The sequence below is a fragment of the Gracilinanus agilis genome, chromosome 6 (assembly GCF_016433145.1).
Source record: "Gracilinanus agilis isolate LMUSP501 chromosome 6, AgileGrace, whole genome shotgun sequence".
Classification (NCBI taxonomy): domain Eukaryota; kingdom Metazoa; phylum Chordata; class Mammalia; order Didelphimorphia; family Didelphidae; genus Gracilinanus; species Gracilinanus agilis.
In genome coordinates, this window is record NC_058135.1 from 269,284,216 (window position 1) to 269,303,559 (window position 19,344).

The window sequence follows — 19,344 nt, forward strand, 5'->3', positions numbered from 1 at the left end:
TTAAGTACAGGGGTCTAGGAGACAGCGAGGGAAAGGGGAAATGGATGCGTCTTGTGCCCCCTGACAGGATGTAGAAAGAGGGAGAAGATGAGAGGCCAGCAAAAAGACCCTGCTCTTCTGGGAAGAGGACTAAAAATCAGGCAATCTTGGAAATACTGTATCATTGAGAAAGACTTGAGCTCAAATGGAACTCATCTGGGGAATAGGGTTGGACTGGGGGCTGGGGGCAGGGACTAAAGGGGAGGGGGCATGGTCTAAAGTAGAGATTTTTTTTAGGGTCTTCTGTTAGAGGAAATTAGAACTAGATAGTCTCTGTTCTCTCTAAAAAAAATTGCCCAGGGCTGTTCTGCTAAACTATGAACCACCTACCTTCTGGCCAGCTCCATCCTCCCCAGCTCTCTCACAGTGTTGGGGAAGACACAGTTAACAGAGCTGGAAGGACCCCCAGAGACCTCCTAGTTGCCCAATTTTTATAGACAGAGCTCAGGACTGCCGCTTGATTTCCCGAGATCATGCGGAGAGTCAAATAGCAGTTTCTGGATCTGATCTCTCCATCTTATGCCATTTTGCTGTATCACATGGCTTCCTTTCTGGAGGCCATCAACCAGAATGCCCAGCCAACCAGGGTTCGGGGGGGCCATGGATTCCTGAGGGTACCTATCGGAAATAGAAGTGCCCTCAGTTCTTTCTGCTGCCTCCCTCCACCGTCCAGTCCCTCACATCCCACACCTCCTGCATCGACCTTGCTCTAGCCCTTGGAGAGGAGGCAAAATCAGAGGAGTATTGTGCCCCCTTCTCACTTCCTCCCTCCAGAGCTAAGACTAGAGTGGGGCAGTCAGGCTTTGCCCCAGAGTGGGAAGTTTAGAACTACTCCCGTCCCCTTGTTAGGGCACACACTGGCCTGCCCACCCCATCTCTGGCAGCAGAAGCAATGGTGGCTATGGTGGGCTTCATCCACTGGCACATACTCAGCTCTGGCCCTAGCAGCAACAGCACTGTGCTTTTTAGCCCTCAGAAGTCCAAGTTTCAGCAGGGCAGAAACCTCAGGGTGCCTGTACATCTCCCTTCTTGCCCCAGGTGAAAATAGTCATCGGGGCTCTGCCCACCTCCTTTGGTTTCTCCTTCTTCTCCTGCTCTTCTCTTTCCCCGTGGGCTGTCCATTCTCCTGCCTTCCTCCTGATGAACTGAATGGAAAAGCCTGTGCCCAGGAGGAATGCCCAGACAGCACCAGAGCCCCTCTAGGGATGTCATCCGGGCATAAGAAGAGGAAACAGAGCCGTTCTCACTGGATTCCCATCAGTTTACTTGCTCTCCTTCCCCCAGAAGGACCCTGGTAGGAAAGGAAAAGAAGTGGCCTTCATCGAAGGCCAGAGGGAGGGCTGAAGTCCTTTTCCTAAGCAGAACAGCCCCAGAATGAGCCAGGACAGCTCCTCTCTCAGGGGCCCAGGCTGCAGTTTGGGGGGTTCCAGCTAGACCAGACTCAAAGTGGGGCCGAGGGGAGGCTTTTCTCCTCTCCTCCCTTCTTTTCCCACACTCAGATGAGCCTTCACCCAATCCTATCAAAAGGGGGATGGGAGTTGAGGGTGAGGGAGTGGGTTGGTGGGAGACCCAATCCTGGCGGGGGCTGCCAAGTGTGTTAGGAACCAGCGTCCCTTTCAGAAGCTACTGACTCTTTCGAGAGAGAGAAAGCAAACTTTAATGGGGAAGGGAGGGGCAGGCTCTGGGCTCCCCATTCGGCCCAGCGTCCAGAGCTGCTGTTGCTGCTTGGTTTTTGTAACCCTCCCCCTGCCTCCCACCGCCCGACTTGTGCCCTTTCCCCTTCTCTCTCTCATGATCTAATGGGAGGCCCTAGAAGAGCCCGAGTGTGACAGGGCCCTCCCGACTTCCCTCCCCAGCCCGATCTCCTGCCATGTGAAATATGTTTAAAGTCTATTTTGAAAACTGTAAATGTTCCTTGGAGTAGATAGCAGAGCTAATTTATCATGTATTCCCTCCCATCAGGCTTTTTTTATATCGGGGAGTTTTTTTGTAATATAAAACAGAACACACATTGAATGTTCTGCACTGGTCTTTGTGTCTGTTTCTTACAAAAGAAATAAATAAATAACGGCATACATAAATGGTGACTGGGAATCCGGCTGCTTTTGATTTGGAGGCTTGGGGAGGGGGATGGAAAGTAGAGAGGTGGGAGAAGGAGCGTCCTGCAAACTAGAAACAGAGGACGTAGAGAAGAAGCAGCAGGGAAGAGGGAAGAGCACTGGATTTGGAGTCAACGACATGAGGGATTGAATGCCAGCTCTGACGCTCACTTGTGACCTGCGTGTTCTTGGGAAAAAGACTTAGCTCCTCTAGGCCTCAGTTTCTTCATCTGTAAAATGGGGTAAATGGCCTGTGAGACCCCTTCTGGGTCTATAATCCCAACTCAGAGCTGGAAAGGTCTTGAGAACATTAAAAACTTAGAGCTGGAAGATACCTCAGAACATAGAACATTAGAGCTGGAAAGGTCCTTGGAACACAGGATATCTGAGAAGGAGCTTAGAACATGGAAGGTCAGACCTGAGAGGAAATCTAGAATATACACGATCCTGGCTCTGACATTTATTTGCTGCCCCTTTCCTCTTCTGGACCTCAGTTTTCTCATCATGTTTTAAGACTCCTAGCTATTCTAAAATCTCTTCTAGTTCTGACATTTTTTGGGGGCTCTAAGGTCCCTTTCAGTTCTTATATTCTATATTCTACTCCAGTTCTAACATTCTGGAGAGATCTTTAGAACATTAAAACTCAGAGCTTTAAGACACCTCAGAGCACAGAATGTCAGATCCGAGAAGGAACTAAGAATGGGGAATGCCAGACCTAAGGGGGAGCCTAGAACATACATGATCCTGACTCTGACATTTATTTGCTGTCCCTTTCCCCTTCTGGGACTCAGTTTTCTTATCATGTTTTAAGACTCCTAGCTATTCTAAAACATCTAGTTCTGACATTTTTTTTGTCCAAAGGTCTCTTCCAGATCTAACATTCTATATTCTACTCCAGTTCTAACATTCTGGAAAAATCTTTAGAACACTAAAACTCAGAGATGAAAGAGACCTCAGAGCACAGAATGTCAGATCTGAGAGGGAACCTAGAACATGGAATGTCAGAGCTGGAAAGGGATCTTAGAACATAGAATGTTGATGCTGGAAAGGTCCTTAAAACACAGAATATTTGAGAGGGAACTTAGAACATGGAATGTCAGACCTGAGGGGAGAACCTAGAACATACATGATCCTGACTGACATTTATTTGTTGTCCCCTTCCCCCTCTGGATCTCAGTTTTATCATCATGTTTTAAGACTCCTAGCTATTCTAAAACCTCTTCTAGTTCTGACTTTTTTTTTGTTCTAAGGTCCCTTCCAGCTCTAACATTCTATAGTCTTCTCCAGTTCAATATTCTGGAAAGATCTTTAGAACATTAAAACTCAGAGATGAAAGGGACCTAAGCACAGAAAGTCAGATCTGAGAGGGAATCTAGAACATGGAATGTCAGAGCTGGAAAGGGCTCTTAGAACATAGGATGTTGATGCTGGAATGGTCCTTAGAACATAGGATCAATGTCAGACTTGGAAGGGACCTTAAAGGCACACAGAAGGATGTCAGAGCTGGAAGGGATCTTAGAACATAAAGTATTCAAACTGGAAGAAACTCTACAACACGGAACATGGAATGTTATGTCTGAAAAGGCTCCTACGCCCTTGACTACACAACGTCCCAGATGGGAAGGATATCAGAACACCGGATGCTAGTATTAGGTGGGGAATCTGGTCTCTCGGAGATGTTTTCTGGGGCCATCTTATATCGGCCAGATCTCAGATCTCCCTCAGCTGCTTGCTCCACCCGCTCCCCTGTTCCCCAATACCACCCTGCCCACACTTACAAGGGGAAGTGGAGCCAGAGCTGTAGCTTTTCCCTTTCTGGAAAACATCCTCCCCTTCCCAAAGCCCTCCCTCCAAAGGCAGGTGATGAAAGCAGAGATAGTAAGGCTGCTTTCTTCTGTCCTGTCCTCCCATTCAATCCCATCGGCAGCCAAAGGAATGGGCCATGGCAGGAAGGGGAAGCAGCTGTCCAACTCCTCTTTGTCCAGTGCCCATGTCCTCAGATTCCGAGACCCTGGAGAAGTCTTGGGGCTGAGGGGAGTCCCTCTGGTCCTGGCTGACCCTATTTGGAGGAAAATTTGGGAACGGAAGGGGCAAGAATTTGACCAAATGGATTTTGTTTATTTTTGCTACTGAGGTATCAGGTTCAGAGGACAAATTCTGCAACACCCAAGAGGGGAAAAAAAAGACAAAGATACACACAACGACGACATTTGAGTCCTTCTGGAATAGAACATGAGCTTCTGAATTTCCTGCTCTAAAGGCACCATTTGAAGCATGAAAAAACCAAAATGAGAGAAGAGCCTAGAAAAGTAGGAAAGAGGGAAGGCAGGCAGCTACTCTTTCCTGCCTACTGGGTCCGAGCCGAGCCAGCAGGGGAGGGGGCTCTCACAGGAGGCAGACACAGAGCAGGGTTGCGATTTGCAGAAATGATGGGGTTCTTCTTTTTCTTTCTTTTTCTAGGGGGGGCATATCCTAATCCTACTATTTACAAAATGGTTCCTGACTAGGGGAACCTGTCAGTGACAGGTAGAGTTGGGCACGAAATCCACCAGTGCCTCTATCCAGAGAATGGAACTGGGGTGAGGCAAAGTGAGGAAGGTTGGGGTGAGAGAGGGGGAAAGGACTGGCAGGGATTGGGGACTGGGGAGAGCCCTTGGGCCAATGCTCACACGGCAGTTTCCTGCCTGGAGGGACCATTGGTAAAGTTGAATCTCAAAGAGTATATGTTCCTCCCTCCCAAACAAGGTCTAATTCACCCTTGGGCAGCTTTAGGGAATCTAGAGAAGACCCTAGAACCTCTCACCTGGAGGTGGGGGGAGGGAATGGAGTAGCATCTTTTTTTTCCCATCTCTCACCCATCCCTGAAGCTACCCTCCAAAAGGGACATTTCCTAGCCATAGAATTATCCTCTCCTGTCTGTTATGGACCCATCTGGCTGTGTTCACAGTCCATTGAACGGTCTGTCCCATTGACCCATCCTCCAACCCACATCCACAGGCTGGCGAGAGCAAAACTGTTGCTCCCAAGAGACCATCTTGGGATGAGCTTGGAACCTAGTTTTGTTTGTTTGTTTGTTTTTTCAGCCGTGGAGGAAGGATGGGAACTGGGATAGTTTAAGAGCGAAAGGAGTCTCTAAGCAAGACTTCTAACAAGGGGCTGTCTGGAAATGCCCAGGGCAGACCGTATCGGGGATCCTAAAACAGTCAGCCATGAAAAGACAAGGAGATAACCTCAGCTCTTAGCTCAGGCGGACGCTTCTAGGGAGTTTTGCAGGGCCCCTTTGTTGGCCAGCCTGATTGAAGACGTTCTTGGGGCAGACTTTGAATCCCTGAAGATCCTTCCTACCGAAGGATGTGGGATCCCTCGTATGAGCCTGGTCTCTGGTAACCCCATTTATGGGACTGTTCCCTCCTCCATTCTCGAGTCTCAAGCCCTTATGTTGCTTGGAATGAATGTTCTCTGAGGCCCCTTCCAACTCAGAGGTTGAGAGATTCAGCAGCAGTGACCAGGAGAAGCCCAAAGGCTGGAGACTCCAAAGGGGTAAATATGGGTCTTTCCTTCTGCCCCTATGGAGGCCACATCCAGTCTGTCCCAGTATAGAGAAGAGATGCTTTTGTTTATCCTCAAGGACCTTCAGTCTTCTCATCTAGGATTTCGAGCTGGAAAAAGATCTTGGAGATCATCTAGTACAATCTCCTCATTTTTTAGATGAGAAAACTGAGTCTTGGGGTTAAGGGACTGGCCCAAGGCCATACCAGTAGTAAGGAGGAGGGCCAGGCTTTGACCTCAAGAGCTTCCTGACCCCAAATCTAGGGTTCTTCCCATACGATCACTGCTGCTTCCCCGGACCTCTAAGTCTAGACCAGCTGCTACGTCTACCTTGGGAAGTCTCAGATTCTTGGCCATGGCCTAAGGAGGGTTATCAGGAGTGAAGCCAGTGGCTCCATGTCAGCCCCAAGTGGTAGGGCCAAGATCAGCTCCAATTCTAGGGCCGGGGGCTGCTTAGGACATGAAAACTCTTCTGTCTAGAATCGCTGAACCAAGGCAGGGTAACAAAGTCCTTGCCTGGGCCAGGACTAGCAGTCAAGGACTGGGGACAGGGAGAGGGGTCACCCCTCTGGTACACTAAAAGGACAAACCAAAAAAATAAAACCCCCAAACGTCACCCTGGCCCAGGGAAGGGCGGGCAGGCAACCCCAGCCCTGACATCCTCTGCCCAGGGCGAGAGGGGGCTACTAGGCCTTCTTGGTTCTCCGGCCCACTTGGTAATAGTAGTAAATGCTGACGAGGATGAAGAGGAGCCGGCTGGCGAGGAGGAACAGCGCCCCTGACGACATCTGCCCGTTTTCTGCCAGGGTAGCAGTGGTGACTGAAAGAAACAAGGGGGAGAAGTGACTGAGTCTTGTGAGTGCCGCCTGCCCCCCAGAGCACCCCAGGCACCCACCCCGGTACAGACCCTCCTCGCCTCTCACCCGGACCACCGGAAAAACCTTCTACCTAGTCTCTCCGCCTCAGACCTCTCCCAGTTCTGATTCATCCTACACTCAGCTGTCAAAGCGATCTTTCCTAAAGCTCCCATCTAACCACATCACTCCCCTGCTCAAGAAGTCCTGGTAGCTCCCCACTGCCCCTGGGAGAAGATCCCAAACTCCCTAGCTTGGCATTTGAAAGCTCCTTTCAAGGCTTAGAGCACGCGATTTCCTCTCCCAAACTGGCCTCCTTACTATTCTCCATAGACTACACTCCATTTTCCAAGCCTGGAAATTTTCCACTGGGCTTTTTCCACTGGTTTCCATTTCCCCATGGTTTGCCCTCACCTCCCACCATTTTCCTTAGAATCTCTAATTCCTTTCACTTCTCCGTTCAAGGACCGTCTCTCATTCAATGTCTTACCCAGGCTCCCCAGCTCTTACTGCCCGTCTGCTCAGATTATTCCCCGTAATTTCTACGTTTGCCCATTTCCCCATGTGTTGCTTTGGCCCCCATAGACCACGAGGTCCTTGACGTCAAGGATCCCTCCAGTTTGGGTTCTTGGATCCCCAGTGAATGGACAGTTCCTGGTGCATACGAGGTACTTAAGAAATGGTTGTTGATTAATACTAATAGCCAGCATTTCGATGCCACTCTATGGTTTACAAAACTCTTTTTATTATTATGACTCAATTTTTTATTCCAATATATGACTGAAAATAAATACGATGATAAAAATGAACTCTGGAAGGAGCTCCTTCTCCATACGGTAATCTCCGCAGTGCCATTTCCCTTGGAAATGTTCTCAGAAATGATCATCTGGACTCATTTGAATCTCGAATCTAATCCTAACCCATCCTGGCTGTGGGGTGCAAAACGAGACAATTTTAGACATGGCCAACGAAAGAGTTTGGTTTTAGGACAATGCGTATTTGCTACAAGGGGTTTCCCCCCTTTTTCCACCAGTGGGAGAAAATAGTTAGGAAAATAGAAGAGAGAAAAATATTTTTTTTGTCAATGTTCTCTCATTTGATTCCCAACAACTCCAAAAGGTGGGTGCTGTTATTTCCCCATTTTACAGATGTAGAAGTTGAGGTTGAGAGGAGTTAAGGGTCTTGCTCAGTGTTACTTAGGTATTATATGTTATAGGCACAGTTGGCTTTTAAATTGTTTTTTTCAACCCTTACCTTGTCTTAGAATCAATAAAAAGTAATCAATTCTAAGGCAGAAGAATGATAAGGGCTACACCAGTGGTTCCCAAACTTTTCTGGCCTACCTTCCCCTTTACAGAAAAAATATCACTTAGCCCCCTGGAAATTAATTTTTTTTAAATTTTAATAGCAATTAATAGGAAAGATAAATGTACCTGTAGCCATCACTGCTCTCCTGGATTGCTGCAGCACCCACCAGGGGGCAGTGGCGCCCACTTTGGGAATCACTGGGCTAGACAATGGGGGTTAAGTGACTTGTCTAGGGTCACCCATCGAGGCCAGATTTGAACCCATATCCTCCCGTCTCCAGGCCTGACACTACCCATTGTCCCCAGAGGCAGACTTTAAACTTTGGTCTCCCTAATTCTAAATCTAGGGCTCTCTCTATACTGGTACCGAGCTATCTCTAAGAATGATGAGAGAAGAGGGTGAAAGACCATGTCATCATTAGGAAGTCAGGCAGGTCCACAGGATGCTCCCCCCATCCCATACCTCCACCTTTCTTCCCCAAGGTGTCTCCTCTAAGTCTGACCAAGTGAGAATGGAAAAGACCAACCAAAGTGAGACGCCACCACCAATCCCCATCCAGCTCTGAAGGAAGTAGTTTTGAGGGGATGGAGGAATGTTGGGAAGGCCACTCAACCACCTCTACGAGTCTTGGGCTAACTGGCCAGCCTGCTGTAGTTGAGATAACATAGGTTGAGAGAGCTGGGCTTGGAGTGAAAGGTTCTGGATTCGAATCCTCACTCTGCTACTTACCACCTCTGGGCCTCAGTTTTCTCATCTGTCCAATGAGAAGGTTGGAATTCAAGATCTTTTAAGACCTCCCTTCTAGCAACTCACCTAAGAACTGCACCCCAAAATAGCAGGCCTCGGTGAGGAGGGTCCAGCGGATAATAACCTTCTCAGCTGTGTAGAGGGCATTCCACATGATGAGAGAGATGCCTGAGGTGGAAAGAGAGAAGGATGTGTGCTGGGTACGCCCCGATTCCTCAAGGACCAAGTGAGGGACACGCTCTCTCCGGTCTGCCGTCCCAATGCACAACCTACTCATGGGAAAGTCCCATGAGTCGTGGTGGGGATGGAAGGAGAGCCTTCACTGGCCGAGGACCTCTCCCATCTCCAGGCTGAGCTGGGTTCAAACTGTGTCCCAGAGGCAGGGTCCCTGGGTCCCTGAGAGCTGGAGAGGACCTCAAGAGCCAGCCAGCCCTTCCTTCCCCAACTTTCCCCACGGAGGACTTCTCCCAGGGTCCTGCTCTGGGGTGGTGAATCTCATCGGTCCTTCCCTACCCAAATGGCCATGAGCTAGCCCGATGGCCTTCATGAAGTGACTCTTCCTTTCTCGATGCTTATCTCCCCCTCTGAGAGGACGAACCCCAGCTTCTCCGCTCTTATCACCTGTAAGGCTTTCCAGAGATCAATCAATCTCTCTCGATCTCTGTTCGCTCATTTTCCAAATGAGCGGGTCGGACTCAGTGATCTCTCAGGTTAATAATAACAACAATAACTATAATCATAATAAGTTATTATTATTTATATAGTTTTTTAAAAATATGGATTCATCTTCCTGAGTTCAAATCTGGTCTCAGATATTTCCTAGCTATGTGTCCCCGGCCAAATCATTTAACCCTTTGCCTCAGTTCCCCTATCTGTCAAATGAACTGGAGAAAAAAATGGCAAACTATTCCAATATCTTTGCCAAGAAAAGACGGAACGGGGGTCACAAAGAGTCAGAACGTGACTAAAATGACCAAACAAGAACAAAATAATGCTTTATGGTTTGAAAGCACTGTATGGATATTATCTGATTTGATCCTGACAGCGACCTTGGGAAGGAGGGAGATGCTATTATTGTCTTTATTTTACAGATAAGGAAACTGAGGCAGACAAGTGACTTGCCCAGGGTCACACAGTTAGTAAGTATCTGAACCAAGTTGAACTGAGGTCCTCCTGACTCGAGGGACAGCTCTCTATTTACAGCCTCTGTAGCTCTGAGACGTGATGGTACTCCGGGGAGTCATAGTGGTTCTGGTACTGGTGATTCATGGCTTGAAGAGGGATCACTTGATCTTTCTAAACCTCAGTGTCCCCATCTGTAAAATGAAGGCAATGCCTACAGCAGCTATGGCACGGGCAGGCTGCCATGCTCACATGAGACAAGGTAGATACAAGACTTCGAAGCCAGAATCTGCTCCAGGAATGTAACTTGGGATCATTAAATGATGGTGGTGGTGATGAAGATGGCGACACCATTTGGGCCAATGCCCTGATGGGCTGCTATTCTCAGGTTTGCCACGAGATGGCACCATAGGTTCAAGGGAACTACCCCAGGGATTATGCTCGCCATATATAGAGTCTGGAGATGGGAAAGGACCTTAGAAGCCATTTACTACAGCCCTTTCATTCTACAGGTGGGGAAACCGAGTCCTAAAGTGAAGAGACTTGTCCAAGTCACACGGGTCATAAGTTCTGGGGTGTTCTGACTCTAGAGTCAATGCTTTCTCTTCATCACACCAACCTGCTTTCCATTCTTCCAGCCTTTCTGTGTTACAAGTTGGGAGACTGAGGTCTGAAAAGGTGAAGTGAATTTTCCAAGTGCACATAGATGAAATGACTCGCCAGAGTCTCAAGGAAGAGGCAGCAAGGGGCAAGCACAGGACCACCCCAGTCTAGGGCAGCAGCGCCTACACTTTCTCCTCTAGAAATAATCCATTTCCTTCCTCAGTGGAATTGGAAACATCTCACAGAAAAGACGTTTTAATGCCTCTTGTGCCCTCTCTCAAGCCCAGACCCATGTCCAAGAACTCCTCCTCTTGTGGGGCCCCAGCAGCAGAACGGGAGGAGATCCTTAGTGAGATTCCTTCCATGGCTGGGCTGAGCTAGACATGGCCACTGGGATGCCCTCCAACTCAGATGTTCTGGGATTCTGGCTTAGCACTGGGAGATTTAAAATTAACGTACAATATCTCCAAATATTATATTTAATAAGATGTATTAATAATAACTAGAGCAGAAAGGATGCTAACCCAGCCATGATTGTAGGAAAAGAGAGGGCGAGAGGCGGAGTTACAGCCAACTATATACAAAACGTGACGACACAACATGGTGGAGAGATTAAAAGGAATTTGGGGAAATAAAAAGGAATTCTGGGGAATGTAGTTCAAAAGGCACAAATTTTTCCACTTATGCACTGCCCACTTATATTTCCAGCCCTTCCCTGGACCCCCATATTCCTACTCACTAAGGAGTGCCCCTCCGTAGAGTCGGATTGGAGTTTTGCTGTTCACCTCGGCTCCATCAAAGACAGCGTCAAATAGCTGGTCAGGAAAGGCAAGGGCCTGAAAAATATCACGAGAGTGGGTGGCCCAGGATCTGGACACTGGGGAAGCCCATCAGTGATATCCTAGCTTTCTGGGCAAGGGTGGGCAGCATCGATGGGGAAGAAGTCTTTATAGGACTCCTCTAGGCCAACCTTCTCATTTTACAGATGGGTAAACTGAGATTCAGGGAGTTGAAATGACTGGCCAAGATTGAGCAGATAGTGTCAGAGGCAAGATTTGAACTTAAGTCCTTTGACTCCAGAGCCAATGTTCCAATGCCTCATTTTGCACTGCCCCTCACCCTCACTCCCCAGTTTTGGCTCCAAATATGTGAGTGGGATGTGGGAGGAGGAGATGGTGTGTTTTATGAGGGGAGGGAAGAGAAGGCAGCCATTTCCAGTTCAGATAACATGGTCTGGGACCCACTGGGACAAAGAATGGCTCTTTCTGGTCCATTATGTGCCCCTTATAAGCTGCTCAAGGAGAGGAACTGGATCCATTTCTTTGAAGAGACGTGCGCAGTTGGCTGATCTGCTCTAGAAGGTTTATTATAAGGAGGCAATTGGACTGCTCTAATAGGTGGGGCTGAGGTAACTCTCTTGGGCAAGTCTGTAGGAAGACTCTGGGAGGCAGAGCTATGGTCCTTAGGGAGGTGAGAAAGGGGGAGAGGGAAGAGATGGCCACAGGCTGAGCTGAGGTCTTCCTTACCATGATGGCGACTCCAGAGAAGAGAACAGCCGAGACAAACTGCCAGACCCTGAAGAGTAGATGTACATTATAGCTAGGGATATCCCGCTCCCTTCTATACCCCTTCCATCCCCTGAGGCAAAAAGGGCACCCTCATCCCCCACCCCCTTTAAGACACCCCACCTCCACCCCCTGGTGAGGAGGCCTGGGAAGAGAGAGACCATGGGTATGGGAGAGTTGAATGGAAAAAAACAACACAATGGGTCTGAGGATCTAAGATCCTTTGTCTCAGGGTCAGAGGACAGGTTCCAGCTATGGACAGATTGGAGAAACCTGGAACAGATAGTCAGACGTTGATTGATTGGGGTCTCCTTGACTCTCCTTCTCCCCCCACCATAACTTCCTTTCTTCTCTCCACAGGTTAGGGGTGGGGGACATCCATAGGGAGATGGGGATGGGGATGACTCACCTGAGCCCCAAAGGCTCCCGGACAGCAAACTTGATTTCATTTCCCAGCACCTGGCTGATCTGCCATGGAGAAGGAGAAGTGAGAATTCGGGGTGGGCAGTGATGAAGCCCAGTGAGGTAAGGACCAGTCAGACTCCATTCCTTTCCAGGAGGAGAGCATCACACTCTTTACTTTATCCCACTTCCTCATGTACATGGTGTTCACACCATCAATCAAACAGCGTTTATCAGATGTCTGTTATGTGTCAGGCACTGCACTGAGGACTGAGTATAGAAGGACACATAGAAATAGCCCTGGGTCTCGAGGGGTTTACAGGCTATAAGGAGCAACAATCTATGCACATGTACATATTATATATGGGGGGGGGGACAGAGACACAGAGAGAGAGATGAAGGAAAGGGGAGAGAGAGAAAGAGAGACAGCGAGACAGAGAGATACAGACAGAGATAGACAGAGACAGAGACAGACAGAGAGGTAGAGACAGACAAAGACAGAGACAGAGAGACAGAGACAGAGGCACAGAGAGAGGAGAGACAGAAAGAGAAGAGAGAAAGAGACAGAGACAGACAAAGAGAGAAGAGAGACAGAAACAGAGAGAGACAGAGACAGGGAGAGAAATGATAGATACCATGTAATCTGGAGTGGGGGCATGGAAGGCAATAGAATAAAAAAAAGCTTCATGTAGATAGAACTGCATGAACTGAGTCTTAAAGGAAATTGGGAATTCCAAGAAGTAGTGATGATTCCGGGTATGGAATTCCAGCCATTGAAAAGCCACAGTGATGACAAATGGAGGGACACATATGAAGAATAGTGAGATGGCTGGGGTATCTGAAATGTACCTGAAAGGCAGTCATGGGTAATAAGACTGGAGAGGTTGAGAAGGGCCCAAACACAAGTAAGAAAGGCTTTAAATGCCAAACAGATATAGTCAGACCCAATCATTGAGAGACTTACTTGGGCAACTGAATGGAGAATAGATCGGAAGAGGGAAAGACTTGACTCAAGTCCAAATATGGATGGCTAGAACCACGTATTGACCCAAGGCCCTGCCCTTCTGCTCAGATCTAGAGTCTCAAGACTATTCCCACCCATTCAAGGCCTTGTTTTCTCCCTGGAGAGATAGTACATCATAGTGATGGACGTGTTAGATTTAGAGTGAAAGGGCACAAGTACAGATTCTGGCCTGTGTGACCTGGAGCAGGTCACTTTTCCTTCACTGGGCTTTGGTTTCCTCAGCTATAAAACGAAGGGGCACCCTTCCTCTAAGTTCCCTTCTGATTCTAAATCTGGAAGCCATCCAGCCTGGGAGTGGCCTCCTTGTATTTGAAACTTTGAAGAGTGATTCCATCCAAGTTACAGATCTGGCTGTTCAGTGAGCAGAATCTCACCACCACTAGGTGCTCCCCAAGTCCCTCCAGACCTCTCCCCAAGCTAACCACCCTCCTCCCTTCCCCAGGCCATTTCTTTCCTTCTTATTATAATACAAGTCATTCCTTTTTCCATTGTGCTCCAGGCTTTAAAAAATGCTTTTACCCACAATAATCCTGTGGAGAGAAAAATCTTCCTTCCCAGGGCTTCTATCCTGCCCAGATCTTCTCCTCCCCCATTCTCCATGGCAGTATCTCCAGATCCCTTCTAGAGATGCAAGCAGAGGAGGGGGAGACCCCCAAGATATCTCTCCAGCCTTATTTTTGATGTGGGGGAAATTGAGCTAATGTAAGCAAGATGAGGACCCTTCCTGCAACCTTTTCTGAAAGTCATATGTCATTGGATTCAGTGATTGAAAGGGAGTTGTGAGATCATCTACTCTAATGTCAAAAATATCCTTTTTAGATGAAGAAATCAAAGCTATAAGGAATCATATGAAAAAATGTTCTAAATCCCTCTTGATTGAGAAATGCAAATTAAAACAACTCTGAGGTATGACCTTACACCTAACAGAGTGGCCAGTATGACAGCAAAGGAAAATGATGAATGTTGGAGGAGATGTGGCAAAATTGGGACACTGATGCATTGCTGGTGGAGTTGTGAATTGATCCAACCATTCTGGAAGACAATTTGGAATTATGCCCAAAGTTTTAAAAGAATACACACCCTTCAATCTAGTGATACCACTACTGGGTCTGTATCCCAGAGATCTAAACAAATGGGAAAGATTCTGTTTGTACAAAAATAGTTATAGCTGCGCTTTTTGTGGTGGCAAAGAATTGGAAACTAAAGGGATGTCCATCAACTGGGGAATGGCTGAACAAATGGCGGTATATGACAGTGATGGATTACTATTGTGCTATAAGGAAGGATGAACAGGATGATTTCAGAAAGACCTCCGTGAACTGATGCAGAGTGAAATAGGCAGAACCAGATCATTGTACACATTAACTGAAATATTGTGGGATGATCAAATGTGATAAACTTTGCTACTAACAATAATCCAGGAGGACTCTGAGGGACTTATGACAAAGACTGCTATCTACCACCAGATAAAGAATTGTTGGAGTAGAAATGCAGAAGAAAACATGATTTATCACTTGTCTATTTGGGTATATGATTTGGGGTTTTGGTTTTATAAGGTTATTCTCTTACGAAAATGAATAATATGGAAATAGGTTTTGAGGGATAATACAGTGGAATTGTTTATCAACTCTGGGAAGGAGGAGAGAAGAGGGGAACGAGACAACGAGAATCATGTAACTTTGAAAAATCTTTGTGTAAATGTGTCATTGAAATAAAATAAAGATAAAAAATTGTTCTACATGAAACTGAAAAATTAATTCATTAATTATTTTTAAAAAAAAATAAGGCAACTCGGAATACTAAGTGATGAGCAGATTAATTTTTTATACTTGGAAAGAACTACATGAGATAATGAAGAGTAAAATTAATAAAACCAAGAGAACATTGCATACGGCTCCAGATTTAATATTTGCCAAATAATTTGTGAATGTTCTTCTCCAGAGAATGAACTGGAAGTGGAAACATGAAAGATATAATCTAGTACAGTGATGGGCAAAGTTTTTAAAGAGGGGGTCAAAGGAAAGGAAATGCTCCTCTGTCAGTCTGTTTCTAAGGCAACTCTTTGGAAGTTTCATTGTATTTGTCAGATTAGGAATAATGTCATGTGGTGGGATAGAACATTTCAGGGGGCAGCATCTGGCCCGTGGGCCGTAGTTTGCCCATCCCTGGTCTAGAGGCTTTCTATGGTGTGGGGAGGGGACAGAGGGCTGAATAAAAGATTAATTAAAACAAAGAGAAGGTGACAGCATCTATACTTGAGCCTAGTCAGTCTATATCTGGAATTCCATTCTGGGGGCCACACTTTAAGGATGCTGGTAATTTGGAAAACATTCACTGTAGCAAAGAGCTTTGAGGCCATCGCCTCAAATAGGAAATGTTAAAGAAACTGGATTGTTTAGAGAAGAGAAGACTTAATAGCCACAAGCTATCTGCTTTCAAGTGTTAGGAGAATAAGCGTGTTGATGGATTAGACTTGTTGAGTTTGGACCCAAAAGATAGAAGATGAAATTGATGGAAGTTACAATGAGCCAAATTTAGCCTTGAAGTGAGGGAAATCTTAATGGTACGGTTGTCCAGAAGGGGACGAGGCAGCCTCTAGAGTCCAAGTGATTCCCAAAGTGGGCGCCACCGCCCCCTGGTGGGTGCTGCAGTGATTCAGGAGAGCGGTGATGGCCACAGGGGAATTTATCTTTCCTATTAATTGCTATAAAAAAATTTTTAAATTAATTTCCAGGGGGCAGCTGGGTAGCTCAGTGGATTGAGAGCCAGGCCTAGAGACGGGAGGTCCTAGGTTCAAATCCGGCCTCAGACACTTCCCAGCTGTGTGACCCTGGGCAAGTCACTTGACCCCCATTGCCCATCCTTACCACTCTTCCACCTAGGAGCCAATACACAGAAGTTAAGGGTTTAAAACAAAAAAATAAAAATAAAAAAAATTAATTTCCAGGGGACTAAGTAATATTTTTTCTGGAAAGGGGGTGGTAAGCCAAACAAGCTTGGGAATCACTGCTCTAGAGGTAGTGAGCTCCCTGTCCTTGATGATCTTCCAGCAGAGGCTGAATGAGCACTCGTTAACTAGTGTCAGAATGGGGAATTCCTTTTCTCCTTTGGGAACGACAAGTCAGCTGTCAAGGTCCCATCCAGATCTACAATCAGATGGGTTTGTGAAGCAGAAGATCTCCTTGAACCCCTTCCTAAGGAGGAATAGCTAGACATTCTCCCTCCCGCTTCTTCTTTCCTTTCTCTTTCTTATCTGCCTATCCGTCTGACCGTTCTGGGCAGCCTCTCAGCCTGTCCCCACGCCCACGGCCCCATCGTCCTGGAAGAAGGTCCTCACCTTGGAGCGGTGCACCTCTCCATCGTCATCCTCTCCTCCCACTCCCAGGATCTTTCGGGTCTTCAGGCGGCTCACCAGGTCCGTCTGGCTGTGCTTCTTCATGAGAGGTGGAGGCTGTTTGGCCGCCATTTTGGTCACCGGCACCTGTGGACTGGCCTCAGGGGAGCTGAAAAGAGAGAGCTGAGTTCAGCTGAGCCCTGCTGAGATGGCCGTAGGTCTGGTCACTGGGACTTGGCACCTAACCTACCGTCCTGCTCCCACCCCGGCTCCAGAGCGGTCAACGGCAATAGACGCTGAGATCATGGGCCAATGGAGGCGAGAGCTTCTCATCAGCTCCCCTTGGGGAGAATCCCAAGAGGGCTTTCATCCAGCCCTAAGCCTCAGGGGAAGGGCTGCAGGGACCAAGGAGGGCTCTGGAAGTTTGACCAGAAGCCAAGGAATACGAACAGCTCATCGTGCTGCCCGGCTCCCAAAGCTCTCCTCCACCGCCATGCGACGAGGTGAGGAGAAGACCAAGAGCTCTCTGCGAGCACTCTTGATCCCATTTCACAGATGAGAAAACAGAGACCAAAATCAATCAAGATAATTGCTCAAGGTCCCTCGGCAAGGACCGTGCAGAGCCATCCAAGAAGGAACCCAGGTCTTTTGCCCACAAATCCGGAACGCCCAGGGTCAGAACGTCAGAATTCGCAGGTACTCCAGAGGCCATCTAGTCCATTCTCCCCTTCCTTCCAGGGCCGGAGAAGACAAGACCACAAACAATTCAGCTTGTTTGCCCCCCATCGGAAGCCCGTTCTCTCCGAGGCAGACCAGAAGTCGGTGCCTCCCTGACTTTGAGGATCCCTCATGTGGGCGCTTCGCTGACCAGGACCTCCTGAAAGAGGAAGGCACCTCCGGAGGTTCCCGACCACTCTGTTCTAGTCATAGTTATGAGAAGCTCACCATGGCACACTTCGCGTTCGTGTAGAACCCCAATGTTTAACATTTAAAAAATTTAAAATAAAAATAAAAACAAAACACTTTTCTCCTACCAACCCTAGCAGGGAGGTCCTGGAAGTATTATTACACCCATTTTATAGATGAAGAATTTGGAACAAATTACCTTCCATTTGATCTCGCCTCTCCTGTCTCCAAGTCCAGGGAATATTCCACTTTACACTTTCTGTAAAGTTCTTTTAAGAAAATCAGGGGCAACTGTTTGGCTCGTGGGTGGCGAGGTGGCTCAGTGGTTAGAGCACCAGACTTGGAGTCGAGAAGACCTGAATTCAAATCAAACCTTACACACCGACTGTGTGATTCTGGGTAAGTCACTTAACCCTGTTTGCCTCAACTTCCTCATCAGTCAAATGAGTTGGAGAGAGAAATGGCAAACCGCTCCAGTATTTTTGTCAAGAAAACCGCAAATGGGGTCATGAAGAAAAAGACATGAATGAAACGACTCAGCAATCACAAAAGAGAATCAGAGGTTGGTGGACTTGTTCAAATGGGGAAACTGAGGCACAGACCAGCGATGTCGAATCTGGTCAAGGTTAGGGCTCAAGTTTCCCAAGGCCAAACCCAGACTCATTCCCATCTCAGGTTTTGTTCAAAATGTCTGCCTCCTCCTTCTCCTCTTCCTTATACTTTCTGTCAGTCTATCCCAAATCCTACCCATTTCCCAAGGATTCCATCAAGTCTCATTCCTCTGTGAAGCTTGCCCTAACAGTCATGGCTTCCAGTGATCTCCTCTTTCTAGGAATTCCTTCAGCTCTTCAGTTTTCTCTCACAATCTAGGACTTTGGATCATAGAGCTTGCAAGCACTGGAGGAAATTCAGAGGCCATCTAGTTCACTCTCCTTACTTTACAGGTGAGGAAACTGAGGCACAGAGAGGTAACCTTGTCCAGGATCACACAATCTGTCAACAAACATTTATCAAATGATCTCTCTCTCTCTCTCTCTCTCTCTCTCCCTCTCTCTCTCTCTCTCTCTCTCTTTTTAAACTCTCATCTTCTGTCTTAGAATCACTTCTGTATTGGTTCCAAGGCAGAAGAGTGGTGAGGGCTAGGCAGTGGAGGTTAAGTGACTTGCCCAGGGTCACCCAGCTAGGATTTCTTCATCTGTAAAAATTAAGGGGGTTGGACTAGATGGCCCCTAGAGTTCCTTTTCATCTCCAGATCTGGAACACATGACCTCACTATTGAAAGGTAGAGCCATGCTGTGGGAAACATCCTGGATCGGAAGGCAGAAGATCAGGGTTTGGATCCGAGCCTTGCTGTGTGACCTTTGGTAAGTCACTTAAAACTTCTCTGGGCTTCAGTTTTTCGGTGGAAAATAGGAGGCTGGATCAGCCTTTCTCCAAGCTGCTCTCCCAGCTCCGAGTTCTATGGCTTGGAGGTTTCCTGGGCGTCTGTCGTGCCCAAGAAACAGTGTTTAAGGCAACATTCTTCCCTGTTCTCCTTCCACGGGGCACGTGGTCACAGCGTTTCAAGCAGCCCACCCTCATTTTCTCTGTTGGTCTAAATATACGCTATAATTAAACCTGCCACCCACTGCTGGTGTTCCCGATGGCAGCTGCCCACAGCGGGGGGAGGGCAGGGAGACGATCTAGCAGAGACGAGAGGCACCCAGGCTGTCTGGGGAGGCTTCGTCAGACCTCATGCGAGCTCCCATCCTTCCTCCTCCTCCTCCTCCTCCTCCTCCTCCTCCTCCTCCTC

The 19,344-nt window shown here is 47.6% G+C and overlaps 1 protein-coding gene across 4 annotated transcripts in view; it reads right to left on the reverse strand.

The window, feature by feature from the left end:
- Positions 1 to 4,235: 4,235 nt before the first annotated feature.
- Positions 4,236 to 19,344, reverse strand: part of TP53I11 (tumor protein p53 inducible protein 11) — a 27,632-nt gene continuing 12,523 nt past the window's right edge. For 2 of the 4 annotated variants that reach the window (XM_044680682.1, XM_044680681.1), the window contains exons 2-7: positions 16,650 to 16,815; positions 12,296 to 12,354; positions 11,848 to 11,896; positions 11,061 to 11,157; positions 8,663 to 8,764; positions 4,236 to 6,507 (exon numbers count right to left, since the gene is read on the reverse strand). In XM_044680682.1, the coding sequence (XP_044536617.1) occupies positions 6,374 to 6,507; positions 8,663 to 8,764; positions 11,061 to 11,157; positions 11,848 to 11,896; positions 12,296 to 12,354; positions 16,650 to 16,815 (607 nt within the window). In that variant the 3' untranslated portion in view covers positions 4,236 to 6,373. Of the gene's footprint in view, positions 6,508 to 7,264; positions 7,471 to 8,662; positions 8,765 to 11,060; positions 11,158 to 11,847; positions 11,897 to 12,295; positions 12,355 to 16,649; positions 16,816 to 19,344 lie in introns of those variants that run through there. The other 2 variants (XM_044680683.1, XM_044680684.1) reach the window with 2 other exon arrangements.